The sequence below is a fragment of the Phodopus roborovskii genome, unplaced genomic scaffold, assembly GCF_943737965.1.
Source record: "Phodopus roborovskii unplaced genomic scaffold, PHOROB, whole genome shotgun sequence".
In the NCBI taxonomy this organism is placed as follows: domain Eukaryota; kingdom Metazoa; phylum Chordata; class Mammalia; order Rodentia; family Cricetidae; genus Phodopus; species Phodopus roborovskii.
In genome coordinates this window covers 1622501-1648479 of record NW_026126517.1, presented here as the reverse complement: position 1 = coordinate 1648479, position 25979 = coordinate 1622501, and the positions used below count along the sequence as shown (strand labels likewise).

General features: G+C 48.5%; 2 protein-coding genes across 6 annotated transcripts in view; one reads left to right on the top strand and one right to left on the bottom strand.

Moving 5' to 3' along the window:
- Prkcsh (protein kinase C substrate 80K-H) overlaps positions 1-15386 on the bottom strand; it is a 283668-nt gene extending 268282 nt beyond the window's left edge. Inside the window, exons 1-18 of one of the 4 annotated variants that reach the window (XM_051196864.1) lie at positions 15311-15386; positions 14875-15020; positions 14608-14724; positions 13843-13938; positions 13691-13748; positions 11937-12054; positions 10054-10183; positions 7876-7960; positions 7377-7455; positions 6705-6791; positions 6365-6523; positions 6195-6291; positions 5737-5806; positions 5504-5593; positions 5008-5082; positions 4825-4924; positions 4576-4726; positions 3520-3783 (exon numbers count right to left, since the gene is read on the bottom strand). In XM_051196864.1, the coding sequence (XP_051052821.1) occupies positions 4580-4726; positions 4825-4924; positions 5008-5082; positions 5504-5593; positions 5737-5806; positions 6195-6291; positions 6365-6523; positions 6705-6791; positions 7377-7455; positions 7876-7960; positions 10054-10183; positions 11937-12054; positions 13691-13748; positions 13843-13938; positions 14608-14724; positions 14875-14950 (1584 nt within the window). In that variant the 5' untranslated portion in view covers positions 14951-15020; positions 15311-15386 and the 3' untranslated portion in view covers positions 3520-3783; positions 4576-4579. Of the gene's footprint in view, positions 1-3518; positions 3784-4575; positions 4727-4824; positions 4925-5007; positions 5083-5503; positions 5594-5736; positions 5807-6194; positions 6292-6364; positions 6524-6704; positions 6792-7376; positions 7456-7875; positions 7961-10053; positions 10184-11936; positions 12055-13690; positions 13749-13842; positions 13939-14607; positions 14725-14874; positions 15021-15310 lie in introns of those variants that run through there. The other 3 variants (XM_051196866.1, XM_051196865.1, XM_051196867.1) reach the window with 3 other exon arrangements.
- Positions 15387-15707: 321 nt separating this feature from the next.
- Odad3 (outer dynein arm docking complex subunit 3) overlaps positions 15708-25979 on the top strand; it is a 16042-nt gene continuing 5770 nt past the window's right edge. Inside the window, exons 1-6 of one of the 2 annotated variants that reach the window (XM_051196856.1) lie at positions 15708-16205; positions 22343-22464; positions 22547-22624; positions 25093-25263; positions 25346-25447; positions 25536-25661. In XM_051196856.1, coding sequence (XP_051052813.1) covers positions 15971-16205; positions 22343-22464; positions 22547-22624; positions 25093-25263; positions 25346-25447; positions 25536-25661 — 834 coding nt within the window. In that variant the 5' untranslated portion in view covers positions 15708-15970. The remainder of the gene's footprint in view (positions 16206-22342; positions 22465-22546; positions 22625-25092; positions 25264-25345; positions 25448-25535; positions 25662-25979) is intronic. The other variant, XM_051196859.1, reaches the window with a different exon arrangement.

The window sequence follows — 25979 nt, the reverse complement described above, 5'->3', positions numbered from 1 at the left end:
GTGAGCAGGGCTGGGGCAGGGCAGGAAGCAGAAACAAAATTTAAAAAAAAAAAAAAAAAAAAAAAAAGTGGGGTGGGAGGGGAGGGGAGGGGAAGAAAAACTCTATTTTTGTAAAAAGGGAAAAAGACCTCGTGGAGAATTTTTACTGGGGATTCTTGAACTTGAAAAAAAAAATCACAAAAAGACAAAAAAAAAAACAAACAAAACAAAACAAAAAACAAAAAGAAACTATTTTGGCAAGTTATGTTTACCAACTAACTAGGGCAGGGGGTGCAGGGAACAGGGCTTGAAAGGGGTTTAAAGTTCATAGGGCCGCCAGTACACACACATACACACACACACACACACACACACACACACACGAAAACAAGAGGGGCATGCACTTGAACCTTGGAGACACAAATATACAACACATACAGAAACATTTCAGGATACATTCAGGAAGGCTGACCAAACAAACCCACACCAAAGGATGGAGACACACAGACAGAACCTTGGCTGCATAAACACAGATACAGACATTGGCTTCTTGTCTACAAAACCATGTGATCCATTTGGATGTAGGAATCTAGACACAAGTTCCCGAAGAGAGCTGGGGATGTCGCTGTGTTGGTGGAGTGCTTGTATAGCTTACAGGAAGCCTGGGTTCATCCCCAGCACTGCATAACCCTGGTGTGGTGGTACACAACCCTCATTCATCCTAGCACTTGAGAGGTAGAAGTAGATCAGGTCAAGACTAGCTTTGGCTACATAATGAGTTTGAGGTCAGCCTGGGCTACACAAGACCCGTCTCAAAACACAAAAACAAAAACAAATAGGTCACCTAGAAACATACAACACCTAGGGACATACATCCGTGTTCAGAACATCCTAAAGGCCCAGACAGGACGTTCCCACTGAAGACCCTGACCCAGTTATTTCCTCCAGCCAGGCTGGTTCAGCCACTTCTCCCGGGGCCCCCAACATGCCCCAGCCCCAGGTTCTCTGCACAGACTCCTTAGCCCACCAGGGGCCTCCCGCTGCCCACCACACAGGCGTACACACATGGCGTCCATGCGTCCAAACACACAATACCTCGTTCTACTTTGGCATCACTGTGGGCTGGAGGGGGCTCTCACTTCCCATAACACTGAGGCCAAAGGACCCCTGCCCCTGGGGCTCAGCCTCCCTGCATCTACAGGGAGGTCTGCAGTCTCCTCCCTCAACTAGGGCCAGCGTGCTCCCCACCGCAGCAAGCACCCAGCACACCAACCCCAGACCCAGGGGTGGATGGGCCCAAGGTGCCCCCCCCCACATCCCTTCCCATCAGTTTGTCACCCTCTTTAGATTGTTGGGTTTTTTTGTCTTTCCAGACTGTGGGGGAACCATGGATGCAGCCTTCATGAGCCTTGGCCCTGGCTTCTGACTGGGTTTTGCATCCATAACACCACATCCTAGCTTTTCATTCTTTTATGCAAGTTCCAACTGAAGCCACAGGCTGGAGCCCCTGGGAGCCCTAACCCTTCAACCCACCCCTTCGTGGGCCCAGTCACAACCGAGAATTGGGAAGCCCCGCCCCAACCCACCCAACTCTACACTCTAGTTCTAGTTGCTTTCTCGCGGTGTCCTCTGCGTTTGGTGTCTGGCCATGGCCCCATCTGAGTGTCCACCTCTCTCTTCCCGCCCCTCCTGGTGTTGTTCTTAACCGTTTGTGGAGTTTCTGCTGCAAGGAACAAAAAGAAAAAAAAAAGAAAAAAAAAAAAAAAAAAAAAAAAGACCAAAAAATAAAAAATGGAAAAAAAAAAAAAAAGAAAACTCAAACAGAAGATGAGATATAGCAACAAGAAAGAAAGACACACACAAAGATGACTTAAAAACAAACAAAAAAAAAAAAAGAAGAAAAAAAAAGATAAACTGTCACCAGTTAACTTTCTTGTACTTTTTTGCTGAATTTAGCTTCATGTAGTTTTAACTTATTGCTATGTTAACTATTTATTACCCTTGTTGGCCTGTAAGGACCTTTGTGTATATTTCTGTTCTTTCATTGGTTTGCAAGTTGAAGGAAGATGTTCCTTTTCTTTTAGTTTTGCTGAGATGTGGTTATGCCTAATTTATTTATAAAAAGGGGAAGTGGAGTCATTAAAGTAATAATTATTAATAACAGTAATGGTAGCGGAGTGCCCCCCGGGGGTGCCGTGGGCTCCAAGGGGTGGGGTCCCCACAGCTGTCGGTGCCCAGGGGCTCTCAACGGGATTGTTTTGCTATTGTCTTGAGAAGTTTTTCTGTCTATTTAGCTGGTGAACTCTAGCTTGCTCACGATACACCGAACCTATTTATTCTGGTGGTTTCTAAGTCTGCCCTAATCCTCCCCCCTCCCTCCCAGCAGGACAGGGACTCCCCGCCTCCAGGAGGGTCAGACCCCTTCTTTCCCTGCTGTTTCTGGGGTCTCCCCCTGCCCTCCACACTTGCTGGAGGCAACGAGCAATAAGGGCTGGGTTTGCCCCCTACCCTGGGGGGGGGAGGGAGGGCTCTAAAGAGGGGGCCCTTTCCCCCCCACCCCCTCCCACCAAGTCCTAGGTCCCTGCTGCCCCTAAGACTAGGAGGAGGGAACTTTTATTTCTAAGACACAAGTTTAGCCCAGCCAGGCCCCATCCCTGGAGGCCAGTCCCCCAAGAGGGCCAGGCCAAGGGCTCCCAGGGAGAGGGGCCCTTGGGTCTTCCAAAGTCCCTGGGGGCCAAGGGCAGGGCCAGTGGGGAGGGGGCTCAGCCTCTCCAACCCTTCCTCATCCTGTTTATTGGGAAAGTTTCAAACCATGACAGAGTCTATGTTGGAGGTGATATAATGAACTGTAGAAAAACAAAAAACAAAAAAACAAACCTCAACCCAAACCCATGAACACTTCAAGTTGCGTTTAGACTATTTATTACCGAGATTCCAGGCCTGGCCGCGGTAACTGACTTTTACATGGAATTGTTTAATTATTTGTACTTTTCATGCCAGAAAATAAAAAGTTCAGAATCTTAAGTCTCAGGTGATTTGTGTGCCCTGTGGGCAGGGGTAGTAGGAGGTCCCTGGGCTGGGGTCTCTAATGGCGGCATGGCAGCCTCCAGGAGTTGACAATAGCCTACTGTCTACGGATCACTAGGTGCTGGGTGTCTTCCCCCATCAGCTGGATCTGCACATGGCTGCTTCCCCTGACTGCAGTCAGGAAGCAGAGGTGGCTGCAGGGTTAGGGTGCATGCCACGAAGCCTGACCTCAGCTCCCTGGGTGGAACTATAGCCAGGTCTGTCTCCTGGGCAAGTCTAGATCCCGTAAAGTCACCAGCAGTGCTCGCCACACCGCATGTGTTGACTGCTCACACTTGTCCTGTCCTGTGCCCTGAAATGAAAGCACACCTAGCCAGGCATACTGGCGCATGCCCTGGGAGACTGAGGCAGGAGATCATCTGAGACTAGCCTGGATTTTACAGACCAACAGGGAAAAAGGGCACACACAGCCAATGTGGGTGAGTCACATTTATTGTTCTGAGGTCATCCATTCATCTCCCACTAGCAGGGGAGGCAGGGGTGAAGTGGGGCAGGGATTAACTTCCATCCAGAAATCCAAGGAGGGTGAGCTCCTTTATCCATCTCTGGAGGCCACTGGGGCCTCAGGAACATGGATGGCTTGGCTAGCCTGGGCCAGAAGCAGGGCTTAGAGCCCCATAGGGCTCCTGCTACCTGAAGGATAGCCAGGAACCCGGGGTGGGCAGGCCTTGTTCCACAGACTGCAGGATGAGTAGATTGGTTTCAAGCCTTGAAGTTCTAGGATAGAGGATAGAATTGAAACATGGAGGGGCTGGGTTAGTGCAAAAGCAAGCATGTAGGAGGTCCTAGACCCCACCCCAGCACTAGAAAACTACAACTGTCTGCCCAGCGAACAAAGCCCTGAGTTTGGTCATCAGTGCCTCCTACCCTGAGCATTGCGGGCGGCAAAGTCGAAGCAGGACTGACAAATGCTCAAGGCTAGTCTAAACTACACAACAAAACTTATCTCTGTCGTTTTTGAAGACATGAGTTTCTCTGTGTAGCCCTGGCTGTCCTAGAACTACATGTAGACCAGGCTGGCCTCAAACTCACAGAGATCCGTCTGCCTCTGCCTCCCAAGTGCATGCACTACCACCTGGCATTACAACTGTCTTAGGCACTTGGAAGTAGAGGGAGGCAGGGCTCTGTAGATTTGAGGCCAACCAGGTTAATATAGTGAGTTCCAGGAGAGCCAGGGCTATGTAGAAAGAGATCCTGTGTCAAAAAACCCAAAAATCTAAGAAAACACGGGCCTACCAAGATGACTCAATGGGACCACGTGGTGGGGAAGAGAATCAGCCTCCAAGTTGTTTTCTGACCTTCACTCTGGCATAACACACACGTACACATGAATACATATGTACACACAAACATACGCTGAGTTCGAGGCCAGTCTGGTCTACCTAGTAAGTTCCAGGACAGACAGCCAAGACCACACAGTGAAACCCTGCCTCAAACATAAACAAACAAAGTCAGGGGCACAGGACAGGAGAGCAGCAATGTCCACACACAGAGACCCTGCCTCCTCACCAGGCTACAGCTCATCGTGGTCTCCATCAGTGGGCACTTCTGGTGGCGGCTCTGGGCAAGCTGCTGGTGTTGTCAGCTCCATGAGGTACTCACAGCGACTAGGTTCTGTGGTACTAGTCACCACAGTCTCTTTGCCACACAAGAGGCGCACCTGGGGACCAGAACAGAGAAGGAGCGAGGCTGGGCTGGGCTGGGCTGGGCTGGGCCGGGCCAGGTTTGAGTCCCCACGGCCCCAGGTCACACACTCACTGTGGTGGAACGGTTAGGGCCCTGCCAGCAGCCGGTGCCCTGCTCGTACTTCATGGCACTGAACTTGTCATGATCGGGGCCAGCCCATGAGCCCCACGTGCTACAGGAGAAAGCAAGGTGCTGAGCGCCTGGCCAGTGGGTGGCTAGGGGCAGGGTAAGGGCCATAAACTTCCACCCACTCACCCAAGGTTGGTCGGGGAGCCCCCATGTTTGGGTTTCTGAGAGACCAGTTTGAAGGGGCAAAGTCGGTAGATGTACCTAAGGGTAGAGAGAAGAGCTACTGAGTGACAGGACACAGGGACCCTAGGCACCTCAAAGCCCTCCCCTACCTCCTTAGCATCTAGGCACACAGGCATCTCACTGGCACTTTAAAACCCACTGACCCCTGGACTCAGCCTGTGTCCCCTTTATGAGACAGGGCTTCATGTAGCCTAGGCTGACCTCAAACATGCTGAAATCACTGAGCTTGGCCTTGAACTTACAATCCTCCTTGCACCCACCTCAAGTATGTGCCATTATGCCCAGTTTCTTTCATGAGGTGCTGGGGATGGAGCCCAGACTCATTTGCCTCAGCCCCCCCCCCAATGACGAGATCTCAAATATGAGATGTAACTTGTTGTTTGCCCAGTGCCCTCCCCTGCATCCTCCCCCTGCTCCTCCCATCAGCACCAGGATGTACTCGTTAGTGGTGAGCTCGTAGCATTGGCTGTAGAGGTATGCGAACTCCCCGTGGGGACCGAAGTCAAAGGAGATCTCTTGTTCCAAACTCCTGGAAAAGTAGGTTCAATAGTGAAGGGGCCAAGGACATGAGCGCACACATAGAAGTGCCCACCTGCACGGTTGTGCTTGGGCCCTGCAGGGTCCAGGCTGGCCCCTACTCTGAGGAGCGGGAGGCAACACCGGGGCCCATACCTGATAGACTCCTCCATCTCTTTCAAGGACCGCTCGGCTTCCTCAAACTTATTCCGGGCCTCCTGCGCAGCTGAGGGATGGGAGATGAGAGAGGGCCCCATTTCCACAACACAAGACACAGAATGGGGCCCCACAGAGAATGTGGCAACTGCTGCTCTGCATTTGTCCCCAACAAGGATGGCCCTCTAGGCCTGACCAGCTGCAGTGAGCCTCCTCTGCTGCCTGGCTCTCTAGAGTACAGGGCCAGGGCTCCCGGGGATCAGCTGGTTCCTGGCCTGTTATGCATGTTACAAACAAGTGCAGTCCATGAGGAGGGAGGACTCTTGGGGATGGGAACAGCAATTCCCAAGCAACCTAGGCATTGCAGGGGCAGGTAGCACACCTCTACGGTAAGGGGAGACCTGCTCATGTTAGGTGGGGCTGGCTGTTGGACCCCTCCCCAGCAGGTCTTCACTCACCATCAATGACAGCCTGTGTCTCCTCATCGTAGGGTGGCATCTTCTCATCCTCGATGGGGCTAGCTGGCTGTGGGGGCTGTAGAGGGGCTGGGGCCTCCTGGAGCGGGGGCAGGGCCCAGTCAGCAGGCAGTCCCACTCACCCATCTGCCCCCCATTCTCCCAACACAAACCTTGGGTTTCTCCCCCTGCACCTCCTCCTCCTCTTCCTCCTCCTCTTCCTCTTCTGGCTCCTCCTCCTCCTCCTCTGTGGGTGGTAACACTGGTGGCTGCTCTTCTTTGGGCTCAGTCACATCGGGAGCGGATGGGGCATGCATATCAGTGGGCAGCACCTGGCAGATCCGGGATTGTGGAGGCCAATGCTGAGGACTTGGGGAGCAACCTGATCTCATGGCTGGGGAACATTGATCCACACATCTGGGAAGGTTGGCCTCCGTGGAGGAGGTGCCAGCACAGGAGGTGGTATTGTGATGGGTTAGGGTCAGGACCATTTCCCTTCCTTTCCCCACAGACCTCAGAGCGGTACTTGTCCCTGATGGCGGCCCAGACACGGTCATAGAAGGAGGTAGCATCAGTCTGTGTGTCCCCACTGAGAAGGGCCTGTGCATATTGGGGTAGGGTCAGGGTTAGGGCCTCCAGAAGCCCACACACCCTGTCTCATCTGTCCCTACTCACAATTAGGGACCAGGTCATAGCAGATGGACTGTGTACTATGACCAGGAGGAAAAGCACAGGCCTGAAGGAGGGATCAGGAGTTGAAAGGGAACATCAGGACAAGACAAGACATACAGAGGCAGAGGCACAGTGCCAGAGTGTGCCATACCCTAAGCAAAGGCCCAGAAGGGGCAGGTAAGGACCAGAGCGTATAGAGATGGTAGATGGGCAGACCAGGGATGGCAGGCACAGAGAAGAACAGAGCTAGAGGCCTAAGGACAGCACGTATGGAACTCCTACTTTGAGGCAACAAGCAGAAGGTAACTGGGGTGGACAAGCAGGGGAACAGGCTCCATGCTGCTCTGGTTCTAGTGCAGGGTCCCATCAGGTGGCCAGCAACATATGGTCTCACACTGGCATCAATGGCCTCACCTCAGGCCAACAGAGCTGGCCTACCCTGACCCCTTTCACCCTGAATTCACTCTAGGCCAATGGTCTCCACAAGTCCAAGGCCAAGACAGGCTGGAGTACCTGGGCCTCCTCTTGGGATAGCACTGCATCTCCATCTGTGTCCAGCTCCGGGTGAGTCTGTAGCTCAGTCATCGAGACCCTAAGGGAGTACAGACAAGGAAGGGTGAGGCTCCTTTGGGACCTGTACCTGTGAGTGTGAGGGCTGGGTTGGGAGAGGCAGGGCCCAGTCACTTCCCACTCTCCCCTCAAAGAGACCTAACTCTAGAAAGATTCAAGGAAGCGTTGGAGGGATGGGCCTCAAGATGACACCTATACCCTGTATTTCCAAACCCTCTTTTCTCAGCCCAACAACTTCCATCTGCTTCTGCCTCACATGCCAATAACTCAAAACCATCAAATGCCCAATGACCATGTGGCAGCTCTCACCTGCCGTCACAGGGCTCCGGAGGCTGAGACAGAAGGACTATAAAATTGAGAGCAGCCTGGCTACCTGGTGAGTTCCAGGCCAGGTTAGTGAGACTGGGACGAGGGAGCCTCGGTGAGTAGTGCAGTTACTTACACTCCATCCTTGTTGTCATCCAGTTCCTGGAAGGCACTGGCAGCCAGCTCCTGTTCCCGCTGGACCTTGGCAGCAGCTTGCTGTTCTGTGGAAGGGGCATTCTGTCACACTGTATCACAGGTGGCCAAATCCCATCACCCCCAAAAGCCTGCCCTCACCATACATGGAGTCCCATTATGAGAGTAGTCTTACAGTGAGGGCTGGGGATACGGCCCCAGATTTAACAAAGGTCTGTGTCCTCTGAGAGGGAGGACAGATTTAGGAGCAAGATGAATAAGTGAGGGGCCACCGAGATGGTTTGGCAGGTATAGAAACTTGCTGACAATCCTGACAACCTGAGTTCATCCTCTGAGCCCCACGTGATGGGAGATGGGTACTGACTGGTGCAGGTTGCCCTGACTTCCACATGCCCACCATGGCGCACACGCTCCCTCCCCACCTACCCACAGATGTAAAACAAGGAATAGGTGAAGCCTAGGAGTTGGGGAGTTAGGAGAAAAGGCAAGCGGGGGCCTGGGCTGCAAAAGATGGGACTGCAGAGGGAGGGAAGCAAGACTGAGCCTGCGATGTGGCCAGAGCCCCTGCCAGGTGACCGACAGCACAAGAGCCCTGTGCAGCTGGCAGAACAGCAGTTTTCCCTCACAGCCACCACTACAACTACTCTCCATCGCAGCTGGAGCCTGCCCTCACCCTGCCTTCCCATTACTCTTCACCCAGTTACCTGGCCTTTTCTTTCTTGACCAGGTCCAATGTACCCCAGGTTGACCAACTAACTGTGAAACCAATGCTGGCCTTGTTTTTTTATTTTTCCTTTTTTGTTTTTTCAAGACAGGGTCTCACTAGGTAGCTCTGGCTATGGACCAGGCTGGCCTAGAACTCAGAGATCCAATTACCTCTGTGCTGGGATTTAATTCCACCAGAATACTGGGATTAAAGGCATGTACCTATACATCTGGCAGGCCTTGAATTCTTAATCCACCTCCTAAGGGTTGGAACAATAGTTCCCAAGGTGTGGATCCTTCTTTATATTTTATTTCAGTTAATAGAAACAGGGTCTGACTATGTAAGTCAAGTTCATCTGGCACTGATAATCCTGCCTTAACCTCCCAAGAGCTGCAATGTCAGGTGTTGTGGCTGGTGGGACAAACAGAACCAAAATCAAAGATCAAGGTGGAGGAGATCGACAGAAGAGTCTCCAGTCATCTCAGAGGTGACACAGATGGTCAGCTCAGAAAACACATATCTCAACTCATGCTCTGTGCAGGCTTAGCACAGTGGCAGAGACCCTGCCTAGACAGAAGGGCACTGACTGGCCATGCATGTGTAGGGCACGGGATCCCTTCCTACTACTGGGGAAGTGAGCTGCACATTGCCGAGAGGTCGAAGTTCTCAAACTTCCAATTTGGGATTGATATTCCTGGAGGGAAGGCTCTAGACACCGGATAAAATGAAAGGATCTTGCAGCCAGGGCTACAAATTATTCCTAGAGTTTCCAAACCTGATGACCAACACAAAGTTAACTAAGCACACAAAGAAATGAGCAATCATGATAATAATTAAAAATCAAAACAGCTGGGCAGTGGTGGCACATGCCTTTAATCCCAGCACTTGGGAGGCAGAGCCAGGTGGATCTCTGTGAGTTTGAGGCCAGCCTAGTCTACAGAGCTAGTTCCAGGACAGGTTCCAAAGCAATACAGAGAAACCCTGTCTTGAAAAACAACAACAACAAAATAAAACAAAACCCTGAGTTCATAACATGGTGAGGCACACCTTTAAAGCCCCTACACTTGAGAGGCAGAGGCAAGTGGACCTCTATGAGTTCAAGGCCAGTCTGGGTACATGCTGAGTTCCATACCATGACTCAAAACATACCAACAAACAAAAACAAGCAAACAAATCAAAATATAGATAACCCAGGCATAGTAGTACATGCCTGTAATGCCAGCAGCCAGTACATAGAGACAGGAGAATTAGGAGTTCCAGGGCTTCCTAGTCTACATAGTAAATTAAGGCAGCCTGGCCCACAAGACCCAGATGCACAAAGCAAGGTAGGATGAGGTATAGCTTGGCTAGCATGTGAAAGGCCCTGGATCAGGGGCAGAGAACCCCATACATAAATCAGGAGCTCCACCCTGGGTTCCTCTCTGGTCGGAACTCAAGTGCTCGCCCACAGCATACCTTCCCACAGCTTCCGGTGCTTATCTTTGGCCTCCTTCTCTGGCTTCTCTGCGTCTTCCTTCACTGTACGCAACATTTCCACCTGGTCTTCCAGAGACTTCTTTCCAGCCTGAAGCTCAAGCAGCTTACCCTGAAAGTAGAGTAGAAGGAGAAAGGCCAGCTCTGCATCAGCCTGGTCCTGTCTTTTGTCATGTGCCTCTGTTCTCCAAGATCTTTCCAAAATACCTCACACAGGGTGTCAGTACTTTACTCTGGTTCCCTGAGGCTCTGTCAAGAGCCCAGAAGCTTGATACAGCTGATACAGCCCATGAGCCCACGATGTCCTGTGTGACATCAGGCCTCTTCCCAACCCTACCTGTCACGCCTCCATCATTTAAACTTCACTTCCTTTACTTTTTTTTTTTTTTTTGAGGAGGGATACATGTGGCAGTCAGATGACAACTCATAAGAATCAGTTCTTTCCTATCCTGAGACTCAAACTCAGGTCATCAGGCTTAGTGGCCAAGTATTCTCACCCACTGAGCCATCTCATTGCTCATGCCCATCTTGAAATGCTCACAGAGCACTCCCCCACCCCTTTGCTTCCAGTTCTTCATATGTGCGACTCTTTCAGCCTGAAACATTTTCCCTGGCTGACCTGAATTACCCTACAGATTTCCATTAAGATAGCCCCTCCTCCAGGAAATCATCTTCATTTCCTGTTCCCAAGATGGGTGAGGCAAACATGCAAGAAAGCTCTTGATGCCCCAAGGTCCTTGAATGTCCCTACCCAATAGCAAGGATGTAACTTTTTACCATCTAGCATTCCCAAAGCAGGTGCGTGTCTGGTTCTAACATGCATAGCCGCAGGTACACCCTGGGCATTTGTTCTGAGAAGCAACAGGTTTGGGAATACAGAACAGGGCTAAAGCATCTGCCTAGAATCCCCAGTGAGGGGCTGGGGCTGGGGGAGGGAAAGAGGGGCCTGGAATGTTCCGAGGACCGGAACAGAGTATGGAGTTCTGTCTTAGTGCCTTGGGAAGGACCTCCCAAGCAGTGCTGCTGCTGAACCATAAATAAGCCAAACCAACAGTAGGCAAGGGAAGGAGACACAAAAGTGTTGTGGGTTATTATTTTAAGAGATGTTATATCTACTTAAGCTATGGAACATTTAATGAATGCAAAGATGTGTTGCATCTTTTATGCTGTGAAGCTCTGTTACTTTGTCTGTCTAAAACACTTGACTGGTCTAATAAAAGAGCTGAACAGCCAAGCAAGGCAGAAGAAAGGATGGGAGGGGCTGGCTGGCAGAGAGAATAAACAGGAGAAAAAGTAGGCTCAAGGAGAAGGAGCAAGAAAAGGAGGAGGACATCAGCAGTCAGCCACCCAGCTACACAGCCAGCCAAGGAGTAAGAAGCAAAGAAAAGTATACAGAATAGATAAAGATTATAGCCCAAAAGCAAAAGATACACAGGATAATTTAAGTTAAGAAAAGCTGGCAAGAAGCAAGCCCAGCTAAGACCAGGCATTTGTAAGTAATAATAAGTCTCTGTGTGTATTTATTTGGGAGCTGGGTGGCAGACCTCCCCAAAAGAGCAAAGAGTAAAAAAACCAACACACAAGCCTAAGAATCCTCAAGTACCTACCGTACTCATTCAATGTAGCAGTTTCTATTGCCATTAAGCTGAAAGGGTTCCCCAGAACTAGGGTGTCACCAACCACACACCTAGCTTACAGACATGGGGTGGGGCTACAAAGAGGTGTTCTTCCTGTCTGCAGGAGTTAACGCCTCTGGCTCTGGCTCGTAAGCTGATATCCTCTCACTTGGGAAATGTTCAGTTCAACCACTCATAAAGACAGACACAGGCTTATCACAGTCAAGTGCATCTCTCTGGGCCCCTCACCTGCTTGTCTTCCCGGGCTGTCTTCCATTCCTCAATGAGAATCTTCTTGAGGCGGAACCCCTCTCTGGTGACTTCAGCCAGCTGCTGTAGCGACTCTTTTTCTTTACGACCCTTCTCTCTGGAGTAGACACACACAAATACCGCTAGAGACACCCAGGACCCAGCAGGTCTGCCCCACCCACACTCCCTCAAACAATGCTGAGAAAGGTGGCACAGAAGGAAGCCCCTCCAACCTGCCCCTCCAGGTCCTTTTGACCAGAGGCTCGGTTCCGACCTTGAGAAGATGGATTACAGAGCAGACTAGGAAGTGCTGGAATGGGGCTACAAGCCAGCCCCAAACTGACAAAGAGGAGGAAGAAAAAGCACAGGCTCTGGCCAGTTGTGATGACACACTTGGGAGGTAGAACTCTGAATCTGAGGCCAGCCTGGTTTATACAGTGAATACGAAGCCAACCAAGGCTACACAGGAAGACCCTGTCTCATAACAAAATAAAAACTCAAAAACAAGAACTACAGTTTTGTCAGGTGTGGTAGCAAACACCTGTAGTCCCAGCACTTTGGATACAGGAGGAGGAAAAGCAACTTGAGGTTATGATTAGCTAGCTAGCCAAGTTTGACGCTAGTCTGGGTTACATGAGTTTCAAAAACTAAAACAAAACCCAACATGGCAGATGAAGTTGTAATCCTACCAACTGGAAGAGGGGGGGATTACCTCCCAAGGTCCAGGTCACCCAAGATAAGCTTGAGACCCTGTCTCAAAAAGTAAAACAGGGGCTTGGAGATGGCTCAGTGGGTAAGAGTGCAAGTTATATAAGCATGAGGGCCTAAGTTCAAATCTCCAGCATCTACCAAAAAAGCTAGTCACACACCTATGTGAAGTAGAAATGGAAGATGCCTAGGGCTTGCTGGCCCCCAGTCTAGCCAGTGAGAGACCCTGTCTCAACAGTGTAAAGCAAAGTGAAAAGGCAAGACACCCAATATGCTTCCCAACATAGCTAGCTTCCACATCTGCACACAAACCACATAAACACACAAAGAGATTAAGAAGCCAGGCATTGTGACAGGTCTGTGAGTTCCAGATCAGTTAGAGGTACACACAGGGCAAGAAGAGAGGAGAGAGGAAGGGGGAGAGAGATTAAAAAATAAAACAAGTAAGGGGTAGGGAAAAACAAAACAAAAGAAAACAAAAAAACTAAACCCAAGTATTCAGAGTATTAACCTAACGAGGACTCAAGTTCAGCTTTGCCCAGCCACCAAACAGTCAAGTCATTTCTCTCCCTGCACTGAGTTTCTCCACTTTCCCCCCAGGTTTTTGAAACAGCGTCTCTGGCAGCCCATACTTCAGACTCATTATGTAGCCAAAGGCGACCCTGAACTTCTGACCCTTCTACGTCTCCCTCTCCAGTGCTGCGATGACAGGCCTATGCCACCATCTCCCCTTTTTTTTTGAACAGGTAAACAAGCTCATCTGCTTCACAGCTGGAGGGAACACTGGTACAGTGGCGTTCCCAAGGCACATGACCAGTGGATAGATTCACAAAAGGGCAAGCCACAGTGCTTTAGGCGGGTAATCCTAGCACCCAGGAGTTAAAGGGAGGAGGCCCTTGAGGTTGGGCTGGCTGGGCATACTGAGGGAGAGCCTACCTCAGAAACAAAGAAGGGGCTGAAGAGACCTCTTCCAGAGAACCTGAGTTCCACTTCCAAGTAGAGCCTGGCAAGGTGCCAGGGTGCCCTGGGTCCCCACTTCTACCCACCTGCAAGTGTTCTCGCAAATGCTGCCACTGTTGTACTCATCTGTCCCATCACAGCAGTCTGAGGCAGAGGTAAGGGAAAGGTCAGAGTGCAGGGTCTCTCCTCCAGCTGGCTCCCGCCACCCTCCCCAAATCCCCAGAGAATCCTCACTTACCACATACCCCGTCATTAACCTGGCCGGAGGGGATGTACAAGGGCTTGTATCCAGTGTTGGTGCAGTGGAAGCTGCCATTGGGACAAGCAGCTGTACCTGTAGGGAAGGAAATTTGTTGAATGTGCTCCAAGACAGACATCTCATCTATTCAAGGAAAGCACCGGAAAAAAAAAACAGGTGTGAATTGGGTGGTGGTGGTGAATGTCTGCAATCCCAACACTTGGGGAGGTAAAAACAGGATCAGTAGTTCAACGTCATTCTCAGCTGCACTGTGTGTTCAAGGCTACCCTGAGCTACTTAAGAGTGTGTCTGAAAAACAGAAACAACCAGGGGGGAGAAACTGTATCTTCTGGGGTCTGTAACAGAATTCCCCAGTCTCCTCCAGCTTCTAAGGCTTTCAAAAGGCCTGGCAATCCCCACCCCAACTCCTCCTCCACCTTCACTAGTCCCTACAATGCCATGCAGGCTTACTCCCTCAAAACCTCACCTCCTCCTGGAAGCCATTCCTGGCTCCCTCTCTGGTTCACACAATGCCATCTGCTGACTTGCTCACACACCTGAATATTTGTTGTTTTATTTGGGAATTGAAACCAGAGCTGAAACCTACACATTCTACCATTTAGCTAACCCAAGCCAACAGAGATCTCATTTCTGTGCCTCCTTCTGCTCAATGAATGGGGAGCAACGGGAATTTGGGACCCAAATCCTTATCTGTTCTTGGCAGGCTCATTTAACAGGCAATAAGTAGATGTAGAAAAAGCTCACCAGGCTCATCTGAGCCATCCTTGCAGTCACAGTAATCATCATTCACCTGATCGAATGGGATGGTGGCTGTGCCATCCAAACACGTGAAAGGCTTGGATTCGTCATAGAAGTGATGGTCTGGGGAGGAAACAAGAGACTCAGCCCAGATCTTCTTAAATAAATACTACCTCTGTCCTACCCATTCACCGGTATTAATGCCACGGGAAACTGAAGCAAGGGGCAGAAAATGCCCCTCTGACCACCAGGCTATGCACAAACAGGACTCACTGCTGAGGGAAACGCCCCGAGGTCTCTTAACTTCTACCGCCCAGCAGAGGGGTAGCAGCAGCAGAGGCAGCAGCATCCCGTCAGGGCCGAGACCGGAAGTGTGTTATGCTGCAGGAAGCAAGCTGTAGATGTGCTATTTCCTCTCACTGTAGAAAAGAATGAAGCATCGGGTCATTGAAAGGGTTGCTTATACAAAACTGGACTCACCGCTGCTTCCGGGAAAGGAGGGCTCAATTGGCTGCCGAGTTGGAGGTGCAGGGCCAGGGGGTATCCCCAAGTCTCAAAGGGAACTCAAAACCTTAGGTCTCCGTAGCGGGGTGAAGTGGGCAGACCCGCCAACAGGCCCAAATAAGTTACAATCCCTCCACACCACCCTCCCTGCTGCAACCTATAAGAAACTAGGGTGCCTTCCTCCCATCGCCACTTCATCACCTACACGAGGCCGAGACAGAGGTCAATAGCCACTACTCGAGCTTGGCTCAGCAACCACGGTTCCCGCAGCAGGAAGAAGACGGAACTGTCTAGGATGCGTCACTTCCGTTTTGCTCGCCATGCTTGGGGAATGACAACTCGGGGACGCCATGTTGAGAGTGGCTAGAGTGTGGATTGCCGTAAGTGAGGCGGCCATCTTGAGTAGGACCATGAACACAGCCTTAGAGAGAAGAGATCGGAAGTCTAGCGCTTAATGGCGGCGCAATGTGCCTCCATCTTGGGAGTGGCGGGTTTCGGTCCACTGCCTGCGAACAAGGGAGAAGTGTGTGGCAGGGGAGAAGTGAGCACGTGACCGGTGAAGTGACCAGCCGCTTCGCCAGACGATCGCGCCACCCTTTTGCTGAGCTTGCTTGTGGGACCGCCCCTCCGAACCTCGCCAGCCAGTGAGAGCCATGGAGTGTAACGCGGGTGGTTTCCTTGGGAACGCGGGCGGGGGAGGAAGTTACTTAGCAACCAGGAGATGCTTAGAGGCCCCATGCCAAGCAGTTAGCAAAAGTGCATTCCCAGTGCTCGGGGAACCAGTGTTGAGGAACCTACACCGAAGAGGCCAACTCGTAGTTATTCTCCTACTCCTTAGAAGCTCCCTGACCTCAACCCAATCACCATGACATCTCCTCTGTGCTGGGCAGCGGCGACCCAAGCTGTGACTAGCCAGGAGCAAGTTTCAGCTCCCTCTTCCAAAGTCAAGGGCACTAAGATTCAGAGCCACCGAGGCAAGGGTTTGGGCCGGGCACAGGCATGGCCTGCACAACGTCTCAAGGCGGGAGCCTCCTACCATTCGATGAAGTCTTCTGTGCAGGCACAGGTGCTTGAGTTACAAAGGAAAATCCAACTGTTAGGTAAGATGGCTGCAGAGGGCTCAGAAGAATCAGGGGTCAACAGGGTCTTCTGAGTAGATCATGTGACAGGTGTTTCACCAGTACGAATCTAGGTGACTAACTTATAGCTGCAAACACTCAAATTTGTTTGTACTTATTACCTTTCTTTCACATTTCATTGTAATTTTATCTCTTCTAATGTTCATATGTGTGGGTGAAAAGCACAGGTTCCAGAGTTCATTTTTCTTATTTTATTTTATTTTTGTTTTGAGTGTCTGTGGACCTAGTGAAGTACTCTCAGAAACCAGGAGTCGACAGTAGATATCTTGGAGCTGTAGTTACAGGCGTTATAAGCTGAGCAATGTGGGTACTGGAGACTGACCTTAGGTCCTCTACAGAAACAGCAAATGCCCTTAACCACTGATCCATATCTCCTGCCCAATTTTTATTTTTTATTTATTTTTGTCTTTTGGGTTTTTGAAACAAGGTTTTTCTGTGTAGCCTTGGCTGTCCTGTAACTTGCTCTATAGGCCACACTGGCCTTGAACTCCGATCTGCTTACCTCTACCTTCTAACTGCTGCAATTAAAGGTGTGTGACACTATGTCCAGCTTTTCCAGCACAATTTTTATTTATTTATTAAATGATTATTTTGAGACTTGGTCTCATGTGGCCCAGGCTGGCTTGAACTCTAAGGAGACCTAACTCCACCTCTTGGATTATAGGCTTGTGCCGTGATGCCTGGATTATGAGGTACTGAGGCTGGGACACAGGACTTCATACATGCTACTCAAGCACTTGAATGAATTATATCCCCAGCCCCAGGAGCTCTGCATAGTAGATGTTAGCTCTTGGGGAACTAGGAGTGGTTTAATTGTATTCAGTTTTTCCATCTATAAAATGGGCACAGTAGCTGGGCATTGGTGGCACACGCCTTTAATCCCAGCACTTGGGTGGCAGAGGTAGGTGGATCTCTGTGAATTCTAGGCCAGCCTGATCTACAGAACGATTTCCAGGACAGCCTCCAAAGCAATACAGAGAAACCTTGTATGAAAAAACAAAACAAACAACAACAACAACAAAAGTGCATAGTAATCCTACAATGTAGTACTTGAAATTCATAAAATACTCAAAATAGTGCACATTGTTACATACCAAAAAGTGAAAATTAGTGGCTTCTATGGAGGGAGTTAATACTGTCCTTTCCAGTGACCACACTGAGCAAAGTCTGCAGACTTTTTTGGCTGTCTTGAATATGGGAGGCTACTACTTGGATTTATTAAGCAGAGGACAAGAGTCCTTACATGCTGTATGGGCTAATACAGCTCCACAGCAAAGAACTATGAAGTCCAGATATTGGTTATGCAAGCATTTGGAAAACCCTAGTATGCCGTTACTCATATTGTTAAAATGTAATCTTAAACCAGGCTGTGGTGTAGCACAACTTTAATCCCAGCACTCTGGAGGCAGAAGCCGGCAGATCTCTTTAAATTCAAGGCCAACCTGGTCTGCAAAGTGAGATCCAGGACAGCCAGGGCTATACAGAGAAACTGTCTCTACCCCGGCCCCTCCACACAAAAGAGGTAATCTTTCAGGCTAAGCCCTGAATATTCTAGGCAAGCACAGGTGCACTTAGCTGAGCCTCACTGAGTTTGTTTGTTTTTGTTTTTTCAAGGCAGGGTTTCAAGGCAAGGTTGGCTGTCCTGGAACTCAGTCTATCCACCTGTTTCTACCTCCTGAGTGCTGAAATCAAAAGTGGGGACCACCATCACCCAGCACTTGTTACGAGTGTTAGGAGTAGGTTTTCCCCTGCCAGCCTGGACCCACAGCTGCACCAGCCCCAAATAATACACAGAGACACTGTATTTGGTATAACGTTGTAGGCCAGTTACTAGTTTCTCATCGGTTAGCTCTGTCTTAACAATTAACCCATTTCTATTAATCTAAGTATTTCCATGTGGTCTCATTTTACCAGAGAGAGGGGCCGGCGTTCTGCTCTCTCCAGTCTCTCCATGTTGACTCTCCTCCCCACTGCTTCCTCTCTCTTCTAGTCCTGCCTATTTTGCTTTCCTATTGGCCAACAGTGCTTTATGTATTAACCAATAAGAGAAACATATTTACAGAATGACATCTCCCATCATCTCCTCTTTTCTGTCTAAATAAAAAGAAGGGTTTTAAGCTTAACATAGCAAAATATATAACACAACACTTATCAAATAAGAATCACAGTTAACAATATTTAGTCTATTAACATTTAGTAAGATTTAAAGAAATATTCCATCTATCCTATCTTTGTGAATCTAAAGTCTCACATGTAACTTATCTTTAATCCTAAGGAAAACTATAACCATAACTATCTATCTTCAACTCCATCAAAGACCACAGAAGGATAATATATAAACTCTAGAAATGACAGAGACATCTCACTATCTGGTCAGTCACCTGAAGTTCTTCTGTAATCTTCCATCTTCAGCCCATAGGCCATAGTGTGTCTGGCAGACTCTTCAGCAAAGCAGGAAACTTTAAACTGTCCACCTGTGTTGGCAGTTTGTCAGTCACTTTTCTCTGTGTCCTGTAGACTGTTTGGCAGACTCTTCCATGAAGCAGGAACTCTGTAGCAATGTCCATCTTGTGTCAGCAGTCACTTTCCTATGGATCCTGCATGTCCAGTTTATACATCATGAAGTCAAACAGTCCACACAAGAGCAGTATCTTGCTCAAATGGCTAGTCTTGCTATGTTGAAAGCAAACTCCATAATGTGTTTCTTTGATGTCCATCTTCCTTTCTGACGCAGGTGGTGTTGCCAGGAGCAGTTGTGCCTCACTGTTAAAAAAAAAAAAAAAAAAAAAAAACCTAAATCATTTAAAATGCCATATTCTGTAGGTCTTTGAAAGGTTTGAAGAATGCCTATTCATCTCAAATACATCTCTACATATCTAGAAAATCTAACTCACCTAGCTAAAAGTTTTGACTATTATAGGTAACTGTGTAAAATCTGTACTAAATTATACATTACATTTTTAAATGAGCTATATAAACACAATACCTAAACGAGGAGAAATATACATATCACAAAATTGACCTCAAATTTGTATCAATAAATGAAAATCCATTCCAAAACAAAGTATTCATATCTATACCATTATTCCCTTTCCACCTTTAAAAAGATTGGTTGTAGTCATTAACCATTTATAACCAACACCATATAAATGAAAACAAACATTTATAAACAATATTTGGGAATTTGGGCGCCGTTCTTTCCAAACTGCTTCCTGCTGGTAGAGGGCGCAGTCATGGGGATCCTAAGAAGATGCAGAAATCTTGGCTGTAGTCTGTAAGGCTGCCTTGTCCCAACTGTTTTGAATGTTGCTTGATCAAACCATGTTAGTCTGGAAGGAATCCACAGTTTTTCATTTTCTGTGGAAACAAAAATAGAAATCCTTTTCACCAGTAACCTGTCCTTAGACTTAAATTTTGAAGTCAAAGCATTTTTAAAATATATAAATTGAATTAACTCAGCAGCATTTGTTTTAACTGTTGTTATTTCCTCAGCAGTCAAACAATACAAAGACAATATAATTTACCATACAGTATCCAGATTCTCTCCATCTTTACATGGGTTTTTTAATTACTCTATTTCTTCTATTTTTACATATTTTGAGACAGGGTTTCTCTGTGTAACTTTATAGTGTACTAGGAATCGATATTGTTATCCTGTGATAAAGTAAATTTATGGGCTGGAGAGAAAAATTTGATTATTTTGTTTGTTTGGTTTGTTTTTGAGACAAGGTCTCTCAATGTAGCCTTAGCTGCCCTGGAAGTTGTTTTGTAGGCTTGGCTGGCCTTGAATTCAGAAATCTGCCTGCTGAGGTGTTCTGAGTGTTGAGATTAAATCAGTATGTCACCATACTGTTTTGTTTTTTTTATTCATGTTTGTGCTGGTTGAGATCAGACCCAGGCCCTCATGAAGGCTAGTTATGAGCTACAGCCATAGCCATATGGGTTTTGCTTTTTAAAATTAGTTTTAAACACTTTATGTATATGAATGTATGTGTATATCTGTGCATCATGTATGTGTATCAGATCCCCCTGGAAATGAAGCTGCAGACTTTTGTCAGATGCCGTGTAGGTGCATGACATCAAACCTCTGGTGGAGTTGCCCTCTTAACCACTGAGCCATCTCTGTAGCCTCTGAGTTTTGCTTTTTGTTTGCTTACTTGTTTTTTTTTTTTTTTTTTTTTTTTTTTCAAGAACAAGTACACAGGGTTTCTCTGTGTAACAGCTCTGGCTGTCCTGGAACTTGGTTTGTGGCCTCGAACTCACAGAGATCTGCCTTCCTCTGCCTCCTGAGTGCTGGGGTTAAAGCCATGGGCCACCACCTCCCAGCTTTGTTTTGTTTTGGTTTTTTTGAAACAGGATCTTACTGTATAGCCCTGGCTAACCTCTAACTCTCAGAGCTCTGCATGCCTTTGCCTCTCAAGTGCACCACCACACCTATTTAGCTCATATGGTTTTAACTGACATGGGCTACTTATACATGTTTATGGGATATAGAATGGTATTTTAGTATATTGTATCATAACTAGATTATGGTAATTTGCATTCCCACCATCAAATATTCCTGAAGCTATTTTGAAGGGCATATAATCTTTTGTATAGCTGGCTATTTGGCAACACATGAAGTGTTTTATATTGTTATTACTCTACTGTGCCTTAGGGCATCAGAATTCATCCCCTGCACCCAGTAAAATGTCCTCTCTGCACCATCAGGCATCATAATACTGCTGAGTAGGCTTGATGGTGCATGTGGCTGAGGCAGGAGGATCCAGGCTAACCTGAACTACATACTGAGACTCTATTAGAGGTATCAAATAAAAAATAGTTTGCAAAAGGTCTTAAGTGCCAGGAATGATGGGACAAACCTAACATCTCAACACTTAGGGCTTGGAGATGGGAAGAACAGGAGTTCAAGGCCAGCCTTGGCTACATAGTGAGTTCCACACAAGCCTGGGCTATAAGAGACTTTCTCTGAGAAAAACAAGACCAAAGGGGGTGATGATGGTAGAGAGAAGACTAAGAAGGTGAAAATGCTTGCTTCAAAATCCTGAAGACCAGAGTTTCATTTCTAGTACCCACATAAAAAGCTGGGTAAATGTCTCTAACTTCAGCTCTGGTTAGACAGAAAACTGGAGCCTCACTGCTTTTAGCTTAGCAGAGCTGCCAGCCCCATCATTCACAGAGAGACTCTACCTCCAAAAGGAATGGGTAGGAGACTAGAGAGATGCCTCAGCAGTTAAGTCTACACACTGTTCTTACAAAGGACCCAAGTTCAGTTCCCAGCACCCATTCCAGCAGTCCCCACCACCTCTAACTCCACCAGCTCCAGGGGACTCAAAGCCTTCTACTAGGTTCTGCAGATCATGCACACCACATGCACACACATGCAAACTCACACACTAGAAATATTAAGATTTTATTTTTAATAATGTGGGTGTGTTTGTGTGAAAGGTGAAAGGGTTGTACACATAAGTGCAGGTGTCCAAGAAGGCCAAACAAGGAATTCTGACCCCCTGTAACTTGAGTATAGGTAATTGTGAGCTACCATGTGGGTGCTAGAACTGAACTTGGGTCCTCCGAAAGAAGAGTAGTAGATCTTAACCTGTTGTGTCATCTGTCTCTGGCCTCTAAAGTCTTTTAAAAGAGGAAGGGATGCACCCAGGATGATTTGGAGAACACCCAATGTCTTTCTGCACTCCAAGTGCATAGGCACATGAACCTCCCCACATTACACATGTGGATACACTCACGCAAGCATATGCACCTCTTCATTTTGTTCTTTTTACATAAAAGAGTTCTGGGGCTGTAGCTCAGTTGGTAGGGTACTTACCTGGCATGCTCCAACCCCAGCTCTGCATACACTGAGTATGATATGACTGCATATTTACAATCCCAATACCTGAGAGATGGAGGGAGGAGGGGCAAGAGCTCAACACCAGCCTTGGCTATGTGATGAGTTTATGGCCAGCCTGGGCTACAAGGAACCCTATCTAAAAATGAAAACAAAACAAACAAAAAACCTACCACCACCACCAAATAGGTCTGTTCTGTGGGAAGTGCCACCCACCTACCCAATGACAGTGACCCCTGTCTGCCCCCAGAGGGTGACCGGAAGGCCTTTTATGAGAGCAGCCAATGGAACATGAAGAAGAACCAAGACACCATCAGCCAGCTTCAAGAGGAGACCAAGGCTCTCCACATGCAACTGAAAGACCTGCTTCAGGTGAGGATGCACAGGTGAATGGAGGGGTTTGTGGGGGCAGACACGTGACCTGAGGAAATGACTGGGCTCCTCTCCTTGGCAGGGAGATTCTAAAGTGGTCCAGGCAATCATTCAGGGATGGAAGTCAGAGAAGCCTTACCTGAAGAACAGGACTTGTGAGGTTAGCTCCATCCCCCCCCCTTCCTCTACACCAACTTCCTGCCCTAGAAGCTTCCTCTCCAGGCTTTCTCCATACCAACTGCTGAGCATTTATTCATTCACTCAGTGAAAAAAAATGTCTTTGTATGTGCAGTCTCAGGTGCCTCAACATGTGTTATGGAGGTCAGACAACAACTTTTGGGATTTGGTTCTCTCTTACCATGTGGGTTTCGGTGAGGGAACTCAGACCATCAGGCATAGGAGCAAGCACTTTTACTCATTTGCTGCTCTATCAATGAAATCTTTATTACATACTGACCTTGTGTTTGACCTAGTGTTACCATTGGTGGCAATTCACCATTAAAGCAAAGTGAGCCCTTCCAAGAAGGTATCTCGTAGTGGAAGACTGACACATGTTGAGTGTAGGGGTGGGTATCTCTATTGGGAGCACAGTGGAAGGCTGAGGCAAGAGTATTAGGAGTTGAAGGCCAGTCTGGGCTGCATTGTGATACCTCAAACCTGGCTTGCGGGAGTGGGTATCAATCTGGAAAGATGGCTCAGTAGTTAATAGAACATACTACACTGCTCTTGCAGAGGACCCAAATTGGATTTCAAGCACCCACTTGAGGCTGCTCACAACTGGCTGTAACTCTAGCACCTAATCCAATATCTTTGGCCTCTGAGGGCACTGCACACATTTGCACATACCCACATTCATACACGTAATTAAATATGAAATATAGCTGTAAAAAAAGAAAGAGAAAGCTGGGTAGTGGTGGCGCATGCCTTTAATCCCAGCACTTGGGAGGCAGAGAGAGGCAGGCAGATACCTGTGAGTTCGAGGCCAGCGTGGTCTACAAAGAGAGTTCCAGGACAGCCAGGGCTGTTACACAAGAAAACCCTGTCTTGAAAAAGAAAGGAAGAGAGAGAGAGAGAGAGAAAGGAGGGGAGGGAGGAAAGAAAGGAGGGAGGGAGGAAGGGAGGGAGGGAAGGATAAGTAGAGTCTGAGGGATGAGATCAAGGGCTGGAACTAGGAGACTGTAAACGATGGGAAAGATGCAAACCACCAAGCCACTGCTTCTTGTTTCCCCAGCCCTGATTAGCTCTAGTACCAGGAGTCTGATCAGGTCTGTGTCTGCTTCCCTCCTGAGAGGACCACAGGTCCCATGTACTGCCTTCCTACAGCTGCTCCCCTCTCCAGGTGGCCAGACAAGAGTTCCAGTGTTGTCTCCCTGGACACTGGCACAGCAGCTAAGTTAATTGGTATTGGGGTCACCATAGTTGGTGTGGCCACATGAGAGCCTGGCATTGGTATGGTGTTTGGCAACTTGATTATTGGTGATGGCAGAAACCCATCTCTTATGGAACAGCTCTTCGCCTGTGCCATTCTGGGCTTTGCTCTGAGGCCACAGGGCTCTTCTCTTTAGTGATTGCCTTCCTCATCTCTTCCCATGTGAGGCTGTGTGGCTCGTCCAGATGACTACATGCCAGTCCCAGTACTGCAGTGTGCTCAGCTTTACAGGCTGGGGACAGGGGAGTGAAAAGAAAAAAGGTCCTTAAGTCCTGGAACTGGAGGCTGAAGCGATGGCTCACTGGTTTAGAGCACAGAGCACCTAAGTACAGGTCCCAGCCCCCACACAGATGCTCACAATTGTCTGCAACTCCAGCTGCAGGGGATCCAATGCCCTCTTCTGGCATCCTGGGCATCAGACACAAATGGTACACAGGTATACATGAAGACAACACACCGTTATACTTAAAAATGAAATAAAAAAATTTAAATGTAAAAATTGTGATGGGAGATGAACTAGTAACCTGGGAAGATGGCTCAGCCAGTAATATGTTTGCTGTGGAAGCATAAGTCCTATTTCCAGAACCCATATAAAACTCTAAGTGTGGGCTGGCAACATGGCCCAACAGATAAAAACACTTATTGCCAAGCCTGGTGACTTGACTTTGATATCTGAACTCAAATGATAGAAGAGAAGAACCAATTCCCACACACAAGTTGTTCTCAGACCTCCACATGTGCACCCACACACCCACACGGAAAAATAAATAAAAACAATGGGGGTTCAAGTGTGGTGTCGTCCCAGCACTAAGGAACTGAGAGAGGAAGATCTCCAGAGCTCTCAACAGCTAGTCAGTGATCTGACCAGCTCAGGCTCAGTGAGAGATTGTGCCTAAATCAAAAAGCTGGAAACCAGAAGAGAAAGATCCCAGACATTGACCTCTGACCTACAGGTACATAGGTGCATCTGCTCTCTCTCTTTCTCTCTCTCATTCACATGCGCTCGAGCATGATCATACACACACACACACACACACACACACACACACACACACACACAGCTTGAAAAAAAAAAATGGATGCCAAGGATCCTGGAAGCCAGCTAGGAGACCAGAGAGACAAGGGCTTCTAGGAGAAGCAGGACTCAAGTCCTTAGGGAGGGCAAGCTGAGGTCTTGCTCTCTGCCCCTGCCCCTGCAGCAGGCCCTGGAGCACCTGGAGCATCAGCTGAGGGATAAGATAAACCAGCTGAATGCCTTGCGACACCAGGTAACATTGCGGCAGAAGCGGCTGCAGGAGCTGAAGCTGCAGCACAGCCTGCGCCAACTGGAGGTGACAGAGGTGCAAGACAACAACACAGAGGCAGCCAAGGTGGGGCTTGCTGAAGGCTGCAGGGTTTGGGCAAGCATGGGTGGCGGTGCAAGGGACCTGGCCCAGTCTGCTGTCCCCCTAGACCATGCGCAACCTGGAGAACCGACTGGAGAAGGCCCGGATGAAGGCAGAGGAAGCAGAGCACATTACCAATGTGTACCTGCAGCTCAAGTCCTACCTCCAGGTAGGGATGCTTTGGAGAAGACATAGGTGAGGAGGGCAGACCTGGCTGGGGACAGCAGTCACAAGCTTTCCCTCTCTCCATGTGTCAGGATGAGAGTCTCAACTTGGAGAACCGACTGGACTCCATGGAGGCTGAGGTGGTGAAAACCAAGCATGAGGTAGCAGAGCTGAAAGTGGTGAATCAAGAGGCCCTGAATGCGCGGGACCTCGCTAAGGTACCAGTCTTCCTGCCCAGGGCGGGGTGGGGTGGTGGTCCTTCACAGCTACTGATGCTATCTGCGTTAACACACACTTTTAATACCAGTGCTCCAAGGTAGAGGCAAGCAGATCTCTGTGAGTTCCAGGCCAGCCTGGTCTACATAGAAATCTCTAGGCCAGTCAAGGCTACAAAGTTAAACAAAAACTATCAACCACTCCACCAAAGCCCATCTTGGAGAACAATGAGTTTATTGAGCTTCCTTACAGATCATGGGTGAGGGGGAAAGCCCATCGTAGAGTTCCACTCATAAGTCTTCTCAGCCATCCATGGTAAC